The sequence below is a fragment of the Ptychodera flava genome, chromosome 10 (genome assembly GCF_041260155.1).
Source record: "Ptychodera flava strain L36383 chromosome 10, AS_Pfla_20210202, whole genome shotgun sequence".
Classification (NCBI taxonomy): domain Eukaryota; kingdom Metazoa; phylum Hemichordata; class Enteropneusta; family Ptychoderidae; genus Ptychodera; species Ptychodera flava.
This window is the reverse complement of record NC_091937.1, coordinates 7,984,512-7,995,951: the sequence shown is the minus strand read 5'-3', so window position 1 is coordinate 7,995,951 and position 11,440 is coordinate 7,984,512. Positions and strand designations below refer to the sequence as shown.

The following is an 11,440-nucleotide window of genomic DNA, read 5'->3' as shown; positions in this document are numbered from 1 at the left end:
TTTTATAGCCATACGACACGGCTGCAGAGCAATTTGTCCCTGTTAACTGAGAATGATCAGCGATAATACCCTTTATGTCACGGTAAAATCATTAATAACTATTAAACTGCTCTGTTTGCCGTTTATGGCTGCTTTACTGGAGGATATCTAACGCCAAATGTAAAGCAGCATAAATCAAGAATATAATCCTGCACTGCCCCTTTAAATATTTGTGTGATACTTTTCACTATTAATTTACTTTGTGTATTATTACAAATATTAATTTGAATGATTCTAGAGATTTCAATGTATATTTAATGTAATTAATCAGTTGTCTTGAGTTCTGCTTCGGCATAATTATCATCGATATCTACATTTTCTTGCTTGTTTGAGCCTTTTCGCCTTTTCCTTTGTCTTCGTTTAATTATTGAATCAACAATGGGTAGTATCAAGGCAAACACGGCAGCGAGAAAGCAGGACACTGCAGCCAGCCAGAATGCCCCTTTGTAGTCTCCTGACATATCACGCATCCATCCTATAGAGAGAAAGAAAAAAGGTTTAAAGGCATCACAAAAGAATAAGAATGACAGACGATTAGACAGAAAATGACAGAAACAAAAATAGACACGGTTATTGATAAAAACAGATAGGGAGAACAAGAGAAAGATGGAACAAGGAAAAAGTCACAAATTGACAGCCAGGCAGAGGGAGAATTATAAATATGAGAATATATTAACGATTGATTAATAATATAGCAAAAGGTGTACTGTAGTTGATATCATGCCTATTGTTGAAGAACTTCAATAAAAAATCGATCTACCTGGTCCTGGATACACAATTTGTCATCATACCTGCCAGGGGTGGGAACAGTAATCCGAAAATTCCATGAATTTGAACAGTCAACGAAAGACCCCCTCCAATCCTGTGTTTACCATGAAAGAAGGCAATTATAATCGGAACACAGATGAAGGAACCGCCAGAACATACACCAAAGAGTATGATGGCCACCAGTTGACCTGAAAGCGAGTCAAACTGTTCCATTAACAACAAGTTTGGCACAAAGAATAATAAATTTTCATAAAGTAAAATAACTACATTACTGTGGAACTGAAGAAACCGTAAGTACAATGTTTTAAACTAAAGAAATCTAAACTAAAAGCTGGTCGAGAAACTGAAGGCGATGGTATTTGACATTCTTTACACAGTGGCTCATTTCACAGGTTCAATGAAATCCCGTTTTAATGGAGAAAACACTTAAACACCATTACATGGTATCTACTCTTATGTAGTGCTGTATTGGTAACTTGTTGAAAAGCAACAATTCTACTTCCAATTTATCTGTCTGTGACCTTAAGGAATATCTGCAATTTTAGTAAAATGTATGTCGACTAACGAGCCATTTGCAAAAATACCTTTAATGCTTCCGTGATGTTGTAAATAGCGGAAAATAACCGTAAAACTTATGGGCAATCTAGTGTACCAAGACACTTCTATGGATGTATTTAATATTAAAACTAGCATTTCTTAGACATTTTTCTCACGCATATACTATATACGGCTAGTTTTCAATCGGATGCGAACCCACAACATACGGCATCAGTCGCCTAGACTATATATTAAGCTTATACAGGGTTCTCTTTATTATAATATATACCTGCAACATTCCTGGCGTAAATGCTTCCAATTATTGCAACACCGCACATTGCCATTGAAGAGCTATACAATACATGTGGTTTTATTTTTGGAGAATGTCCAATTAAACCCATCAAAGGTCTTCCAACCAACTGTGCCAATCCCATCGCAGATAATATTGCAGAACTCAACGTGTTTTGTATACCGATATCTCGTGCATGTTTTACCTTTTGAAAGAAATTCGTACAGGTGGTCTTTTACATGAAAGGGACACAGTCGGCCTTTTTTTCATGAATTTTGTTTGAAACGAGATACTACTTATATTGTTTGTCAAGTTGAAAGATACTGGATGAATGGGTGACCATGCATATATTCGAGCCCGGTTTTAAATATGATACATGAAACCATCGCAAAAATGAATCAATGGTCATGACCATTCATTTTCGCGATGTTTTTATGTATCGTGTCTTAAACCGGGGTCGAATATACGCGTGGTCACCCATTCATTATCTTTCAACACGTCAACAGTATCTCCTATCAAACAAAATTCACGAAAAATGGCCGATTTTGTCCCTTTAACCATGGGAAATATCCATCCGCATATGACTACATTTTACAGAGTGTTTAATGCTGTGATTTCGGTCAAAAAGGCACATTAAATTAAACTGGAAATTATATTTCAAACAAATTTTGCAACGGTTCACTCGGAACCAACGTAATACTACCGATATAACAACAGCACTACAAAACAAACACGTTAGTTACCTTACAAAGTTTTGTTAATACTTTAAATATACTCGATCCACGAGTCACTTACACAATGAACGAGAAACATCCTCACAGCAATGGCCTGACCAATGATGACTAACATATGTAGTAGAAAAACTGGTTCACAAATTAATGAGTTCAAAAACAGGCGTCTGTAAAACAATGGGAAGCCTGTTGTGTGTTGCTGTTTCGGACTACATTCCCATGATGCCTGTTCAATTGTATTTATCTCGTCAGATTTGTTAGATTCTTTTGACATGTCGAGATCGACAGAATCCACCTCTTCCGCACCGTTCTCGTTACTGTTTCCACGCATATAGCATGATTTCGATGATTCTTTTGTTAATTGTCCGGGCGCTGTAGTAATAGGTTTCAGGAGAGCACCTGAGACAAATATATGTGATGTCACTGCTGCCATCATCATCAACATTCCCCGCCAGCCGAAAATATCGACGAATAGCTGGCAAGCAAACGACAGTACTACCTGACCAGCGCCAGTGCCTGCCATAGCAAAGCCTAAAGCGATAGCAAGTTTCTTCTCAAAGTACTGGCTAGTCATTTCAATACCACTAATGTATGCGAGACTGCAGCCACCGCCTGCAAAAATTAGATTTCAAACATTCAAAAATAGAAAAATTTAACGTTAGATTTGCATTAAAAACATTAAATTTAACATTTGATAACTTAATTTGCCTTAAGAGCTTGTAGTGCCATTTAGCTCCATTGGGCAGCACCTGTACAAAATGTTTCTTTTAAGAATTAGACAGTCTAAGGCTGAGTGTCATAACTTATCTTGGAGTCAACTAACGCCTGATTAACTGAATAATAACATTGTTTATGGAATGTAACAATGACCATTGGTTGAGTGTGCAAATCAGAAAATGAACCATTGGTGGGAAAACAATATTCATCATATCGTGTATACTGGTGCATTGTATACATGAATGACGTTCATGTGATATTTTGCTCTGATGCAATTCTCTTGGTTTTCTAATTGCCTTGTCTTTCAAAAAATTCTGACTTATATTAACATGAATGTTAAGAGAAGCCTAGGGTTTGAGAGTACATGATGAGTGAATACCATCCGTAGGTCGTCGGAACTTTCTGTACTTGTAATGTTTTTACTTACTGACCAAGACCCCGAAAGTAAAGTACAATTGGTACAATTGTGTAACAAAGGCACTTGATAGGTAACCAACAGTCGCCAACATTGCGCCTAGCATGACGGTTTTCCGATGTCCTAACCATCTGGCTAGGAGTACACCAACAGGCGTCGCCAATGCAAAGACCACGTTAGCTATGGAGCCAACCCAAGCTGAATTATAAAAAAATGGTTTTATATGTTAAGACGTTAGGGAGAATTTGACGCTTTCTCCCTGCGAGATTTCATTTTTCCTCGCACTCAATGGCGAGAATGAGTTTTCTCACCATGAATCTGCGAGAAACAAAATTCTCGCAATAAATCAGCAAGAGTTTGTTTTTGCTTGATATTTTCTCGCAGATTGACAGCGAGAAAAATGATTTTCGCTCTTTGATTGCGACAATTATGCGAGAATTTAGTTTTGTAGCATTCTTGCCACTTCTCGCTATTTTCTCGCAATATTTTCTACTAGTTTACAAGATTGAAGTATGATTATTGAATTGAAAAGGTTGTCTCTAACCAACCACAACTTCGCGATAACGGCTGAAATTTACCTGAACAAAATATCTAATTTATGATGAACACTGTTGGCGATATTCACATTCATGAAAACATACTTGTTATACAAGCAGAAAAATTCAGGAGGCAACGACACTTTCATTAAATTGTCTCTCATTCAATCAATTTGACGAGACTCCAAGAGTTAACTGCAAAGCACAGAGAAATAGAGGAAATCAACATGCAGTCAATTCTAGCCTGTGAGTATATTTAAAGAATAGCTTATATACTATATGCAATTATATTTGTCCTACATGAGTTTCCATTACCTGTGGCAGCACTTGATTTGCCAAACGCGTCCAAAAGGGCAGCGTAGATCACTCCAAATGAGTAAGCACTACCAGAACACAGCAATGTAATGATAAAGGTTGCTATGACAACAATCCAACCCCAGCCTCCGTCAGGAGCATGTGCTATCATGTTGTTACCACTGAAAAGAGGTCGATAAGATGTCATTTTTCGTAACTACCAAAATTCTTGCTAACACACGAGGGGTCAGCCAACTTTGAACCTTGACCAGATAGCAACTGTGTCGCCATATTAATATTTACACAATATCACATAGTAAGCTGTAACTTCTTGTTATTGAATTTCTAACTTGACACTTTCTTACAATGAAAAATATCTATTTGTAAAATAATATATCACATCTTATGTACGGAATTCACTGTTTAACTTATTTCCTAGAAAAGGATGAAATATATACCTTAAATACACATGAGACTTTAACGACATGCGTTGGAAGTGAATGTACCGTATAGTGTAACAAATAGGAAGATAAACATTATTTACAACAACAGTCAAGGGCACGTACCGGCTTAAGGCAAATGCATCGTTGATTGGTCACCTCGCACTTGAATCTCCGGAACATTCACTCGGACGTTAAAACTCTATGAGACGACCGTTTTATTGCTTGAGAAACAACAACTCACCGGCTAGAATTGACTGCATGTTGACTTCCCGTATTTCTCTGTGCTTTGCAACAACTCTTATCTAGTTTGAAGTAGCTCGACGTTGTTTAATCAACGATTTGCCTGTCATAATTCTGTCAACGTACAGTGACCTTATTGTCTCGTGACCTTGAAACTGTGCTCTTACAGAGGCACATATTCTATACCTTCTCTGTAGTAGGCTAAGGAGTGTACTACTGTATACATTTCACCTTTGCAATAATTTTAGAGGCTATTTACATTGTACGTGGTCGCAATGAAAATTACTGTGTTTTAATCATGTAATGAATAAAGGTCAATAACATGACTCCTTATCTATTTTGTAATACGAAAAGTGATACCTAACTTCAAGAGGGACTGTGCTTCAATTAATCGTTCATGTTGTATCCAAATTGTCTGTCAGAGCCCCGTTTTCTGGTGCGTGACGATGCTTGTTCTTTTGATCTTTAACTGCATGCAGATGTTCATTAATTTTTTGTTCCCATTCCAAATAAAATCAAGCCGTTACTACGGAGGATATCGTGTGAAAAAGGAAATACGCTTTATTCATTGTGTTTCAGTATGATTGCTATAACAATTGGTCTGAATTTACCGAGAAAAATGTTCGAAAATATATCTCATCAAGTGGCTTTGGGAACGGACTAGACAAGCATTTGCTATTTTCCGTTTACCCTTATCACAGCACAACTCAGATGTACATTCATTACTGAATTGTAATATTAATATGATTAAGGGTAATAAAGATTATTATTATTATTACTATCACTCTTAAACACTGTATTGAGTGGAAATATCGAACAATGATAATTCCATTTACACAGGCAATATGAACACATGTCAAGAGAAATGTGATGGTTCAGCAAAAAAGACACATGGGGCGATTCTCTTCTTGAGTTTTTTCTATGTTGACTTTGTTTTTTCCTCTACAGCAAAGCTCAGAGTAGGCTTAAGTGTGTTACCAGTGGTACAATGTTTCCATGTCAGTTCGTCCAATCTGTTGGTCCGAGGGGATCTGTAGACAAGGCTTGAATATAAAGTGGAACAGTAATATAAACTTTTACCTGATTACCCTCACATTGGCAATTCCAACTTTCGCATTATTATTCAAAAAATTACGACGAATTTAGCTACATGAATTGCCGAATGCTCCTTGGTATAAATTGCGTCGTTGAAACATTGAATCTGAAAGAGAGAGTACACAGGGTTTGCTGCCATATTGAATTTCAAATATTTATAAGTATTTGGTAATTTGTTTTTCTAGTACCAAACTTTGCACGATTACCACTGATTTTTATTCTTTGTTTTGAGAGAGAAAGTTTAAAATGTGATATGGAAAGTTTGAGGAAAAAGTTTAATCTTTACTTCTTAGGGCTAGGATACGGACTACCTTAGAAACACGTCTCTTGCATGTAGTTTCCATATTACGAAACATCAGTGACAAGTCATCGATTTGTAATTCATAGCGCCATACAACACGTAGCTGTAGATATACCCCTCAATTGTGCAGTTTTTACATGCTTTGGACAAGAAAACCAATCTGAACAGTAGAACACTAAGACAAATTTGCACAATTGTCTTCCAAAATTAGGTCATTCACGGTTCTTGCTTAGAGGCTAAACAGTACTTGAACCACGTTTCGTGTCTCTGTAAACTACTCTCAAGTACAAATACAACAACACTTTTAGTTCAACAGCTAAATCGAAAAAAACAAGCATGTGTGTGTGGGGGGAGAGAGAGAGAGAGAGAGAGAGAGAGAGAGAGAGAGAGAGAGAGAGAGAGAGAGAGATTTGCATTTCGTGCATGAAGCATAAAGCTCGTACGACGTTGCTAACAATGTTTTATCTGAAAGTGGAATGCTTGGGCGATTATCTGTAACACAATGGGGATGTTGATAGCAGAATATGAAAAAAAAAGTTATAGTTTTTTTTTAAACTGCAATAGGTATATTATTTGGAACGATACTAGTATTACTTTTAGATTTGGTACATATATGTAGGGAGGGACAATGTATGTGATATTTTGGTCGAAAAACATAACAAATGGCATAGATAGATTTTTAAATTATTTCCAATTTTTGGCATACCATATTGCACAAAGGATGTTGCACAGAAGTCGCCATGGGTGAGTCTACAAGAAGTTGTGGCAAACAGATCTTGTACACAACCAGCTTTTTAGCTCCGGTGTCAGCGATGCGGACCTTATCAAATAGGTTGATTTTCCGACGTCGTCCGTCGTCGTCCGTCGTCGTCGTCGTCCGTCAATAATTGCCTTCTTCTCTGAAACCACAAGTCCAATTGCTTTGAAATTTTATATGCAGTTCACTTGGGGTGACCTCACTTTAGTTTGTTCAAATCGTGGTGAAACTTGCATATTTGTATTTTGGGGGCATTTTTTGGTGTTTTTGGAAAAAAAAATCTTCTTCTCTAAAACCACTTGTCCGATTACTTTGAAATTTGATATACAGTTTACTGAGGGTGACTTCAGTCAGATTTGTTCAAATCGTTGTGAAATTTGTATATTTATATTTTTAAGGGATTTTTTTTCATTTTTGGTAAAAAATCTTTAGAAATCTTCTTAAAAACTACCAGTCACATAGCTTTGATATTTGGTACATATGTCCCTAGGGATGATCTATTTCAGATTTGTTCAAATTGTGCAGAAATATGCAAATTTGCATTTAAGGCAATTTTTGCCATTTTTGGTCAAAAATACAGGTTTGTATAGATGGACTAAATATCATTTATTGAAATAATGATGAAATCTGCAATTTTGAATTTTTGGGGCAATTTTTCCCATTTTTGGTCAAAAAATGCGTTTCTCAAAAAGTACTTGTCTAACAGCTTTGAAATTTGGTATACAGGTTTCTATAGACGAACTAAATTTGATCTTTTGAAATTATGATGAAATCTGCAATTTTTATTTTTGGGGCAATTGTTGCCATTTTTGGTCAGAAAATTTTATTCTCAAAAACTACTCATCAGATAGCTTTGGTTGACATGTTCTTAGGGATGATCCGATGTGATATATTCAAAGTATGATGAAATCTTCAATTGTGTATTTTTGCAGCTTATTTAGCCACTTTTTCTGGCCACTGCATTGAGCTATCAAAATTTCCACCTTCTTCATCAACATGTGTCAAAAATAGTTATTCTCTACATAAACACAGCGGAGCTATATCTGCCGCTAGGTCGCTTGTTCATTCAAAAGATGCAGGATAATATAAGTATATCCAAAATGTCATCTGTATAGATGGCAAACTTAGCTGATCAGTCCAGCCTGAGGTCAGGTTATTAATCACCAAATCGTACATCGGAGGATGTAAATATGACAATTATGTTTTTAAAATGTGTGGAAAGTTTGTTTGCAAGGTTTTTATTTCTTTTCATTGTCATATTGCACATTCGTGGCATTGTTTGTCTGTGTGAGTTAAATAATGGCCTCTACACAAACCTCCGTTTTGGTGCTTTTAAATTTGGTTAGAAGGGCATCAACAAGAAGGCATATCTGAATCCACAGGCTCCTTTGTATATAGAGGATTGTATTTGGAAGTTTTCCCCATTTGTCTGTAATACTCAATGCTTCTTAAACTACGTGGCAGCTTAGGACATACCATTGAAGGCACACTCGGCAATGCAACATGGTAAAAACGGAAAAGATATTACAATGGCGACTTAGTCACAGCACTTTATGAAGAGATATAGTTTAAGAGATGTAAAGAAGCAACAGATGGTGAAATCCATCATGTTTACACATGTACGTGCTAAGTTCTGAGTTAGCAAGCCGAATAGTGTGCATCTCAACATGCTTTGTGGAGTAGAACAAAAAGTTATGGTTGACATTAGAAAAAACAACGTGAAAGTATTATTACAAGATAAATTCTATTAATGTCATTTGTGCATGCGATATCACTACATAAATATGCTCTATTTTTTGTTGTAGCATAGCTTGAGGTAGAATTATTCAGTGCTGAAAAGTGTGCATTGATTCTAAGGGTAGGAATGTGTGAGACTTAAAACAGCTCATAGATTATTTATTTGACACATGATTTGTTTTACGATCAGATTTTCATTTGTAAATTTCGAAAGATGTCACAATACGATAACAAAGTGTGTAATATTGCGATCACGCCTTACAGGAACATAACATATTTTATTTTTTTATATTAGCGCAGCCTGATACACCTATGCTTGATGTAGCGATTCGCTTTAACTGATTTGAGTTAATCTGGTGAGAAAATTCCTACACTCGAGCTCATTTCTGTTAGTTCCAACAATATGTCGGTTAATTAACGTTTGCCCTTGTCTGTTTCCTATAACTCATCTCACACCTCAGATGTCAGCTCTGTTCATCAATGTAGAAGTAGCAGAGTAGCTGTTTGAAAATTATACTGATTTAAATGCCAAATATAGGGAAGAACTTATCCCTCTGCATCATGTTTTATTATATACGGTAAGTCTGGTGAAATCTTTAAACACTACATTTATGTATCAAACAGAAGTTTGCAAGATAGTAGGTAAAAATGGACATTTTCTTGCTTAGTGAGAAGAATGACAGATGTTCATTTTTCTCGCTATTGATCCACTAGAAGTTCATATGTAGCTATCAATCAGCAAGAAATCAGTTTTCATGCATTTTATCTGCATCATATTAAAATTAATAAGTATTTTAATTCACTGACAGATATAACATCTAGTCGGACATTTACAGGTAGGCATGCCGCAGGCAAATGAACTCAACAGACTTCAATGAAGTAATTTGTTCATTATCAAAGTTGCGTTTAATTAAAGGGCAGGCTTTTTTATCAACTTTATCTCTTAGGGCTGTAAGGGAGTCTTGTTAACAGCGTACCGACCTTCTGTAGGTAATGAAAACACTAGACATAGTTTACCTGACGTGATTAGATTAGGTACCTTTGTACAGAACAAAAACTCAGCAAGTGTAGAACCTACCCTCCCAGTATTTGGTGTACAGGTGCACGCAGGGGTGGAGATGTAAAATTGTTCATATGAACATGTTAGTATTAAAAAATGCAACTTGGGTTCAAAAAGGTAAAATCCTTCGATTTGCAAAAGATTATGTTTCCACAGGCCAGGTTTAGTTGAAATTTGGTATGTAGATTTCGGAATATGACTTTAGTTAGGTTGCTGACATTGTGGTAAAATTTTGATATGTGTATTTTGGGGGGCAAATGTTATCTTTTTGTGGTCAAAAAATTCCTTTCCCTGAAATTCATCTTCCCCTTGATGTGAAACTTGGTACGCTTTATCGTAGGATTGAACTATGTCAGATGTGCTCAAATTGTGGTGAAATTGTATTATTAATATGTTACTTTTTCAATTTTTTTTCAAAAATATCTTTTCCCTGAAACCACTTCTCAGATTGATTTGAAACTTGGCATAAGCATACTGTTCCAAAGGGCATCCTTAGTTTGGAGTTTTCAAATGGGGAATTTTTCCTATTTTGTCAGAAAATAATTTTCTCTGAATTCACTTGTCCGATTGCTTTGAAACTTGGTCTACATGTTCCGAGGGGTTTACTTAATAGAGTTTGTTCAAATTTTGGTGAATCTTTCATATTTGTATTTTCTGGTCACTTTTTCTTTTTCTTTTTGTGTCAAAAATTTACTCTGAAGTGGCTTGTCCGATCGCTTTGAATTTGACATGATGGTTCTTAAGCATGATCTTTATCAGTTTTGTGTTTTGCTCTTTTGGGTCCAAAACGAAATTCCAACATACCTCATTCTTGAATTCCCTAGTCCCATTGCAAAAATTGGAGAGCTGTCGCACATTCATTCTTGTATTTCGCATGTAGATGTAGGCTCAAGTGCAAATTGGGACTTTTTATGATGAAGTTATTATTTACCAAAGTATGCTAATGAGCTGGAAAGTGTAACCTTAGTGAAAATCTCAATAACTACAAGTCGGATGTTTACATATTGATGATGATTTGTGCAGAAACAGAGTCAAAGGCCTTCAGGCCAATTTCTATTACTGCTTCATGGAGTACCGAATGTTGTTTACATTTATTCCGTATAATACAACATTACAAGAGGGCTCCTTTACTTTAGTATTGTAGATTGTGTCACTAATTTTGTTATTCCAGGCATGCAGCATAGTGTTCCATGTGTATGTCCATTGCACACCTTGCAAACTATAACTCTCCTTGGTATTTGATGGATGGTGCATCAAATCATGTTCAAATGCCTGTGACGTTTGAATATTACAAGCTAAGGTCAAGAGAAGATATTCAGGTAGAACGCACCTCGGGGACAGATATTTGGACAATTCTTTTTCTGATCTACCACTTGTGGGGACTCACTTCAAAGCTGTTGGTGTGAGGAAAATGTTCGCGATCTTAATTTTTCGAATATCGGGATCTTCTTCTAAGAATAAGCACAGGGATAGCGGCCATG

At 36.2% G+C, this 11,440-nt stretch overlaps 1 protein-coding gene across 1 annotated transcript; it reads right to left on the bottom strand.

The window, feature by feature from the left end:
• Positions 1–302: 302 nt before the first annotated feature.
• LOC139142979 (monocarboxylate transporter 9-like) lies at positions 303–4,498 on the bottom strand. Its single transcript, XM_070713172.1, has 4 exons — positions 4,348–4,498; positions 3,509–3,694; positions 2,869–2,976; positions 303–514 (listed from the first exon to the last, which is right to left on the bottom strand). Exons 1-4 carry the CDS (start codon positions 4,496–4,498, stop codon positions 303–305), a joined length of 657 nt encoding a protein of 218 aa, XP_070569273.1.
• Between the last annotated feature and the right edge of the window lie 6,942 nt (positions 4,499–11,440).

Coding starts and splice junctions, on each gene's coding strand:
- LOC139142979 (XM_070713172.1), bottom strand. CDS start 4,498: ATGATAGCACATGCTCCTGACGGAGGCTGGGGTTGGATTGTTGTCATA. Junction 3,695..4,347: donor CAAATCAAGTGCTGCCACAG/GTAATGGAAACT, acceptor TTTATAATTCAG/CTTGGGTTGGCTCCATAGCT. Junction 515..2,868: donor TATGGCAGGCACTGGCGCTG/GTCAGGTAGTAC, acceptor TTCTCTCTATAG/GATGGATGCGTGATATGTCA.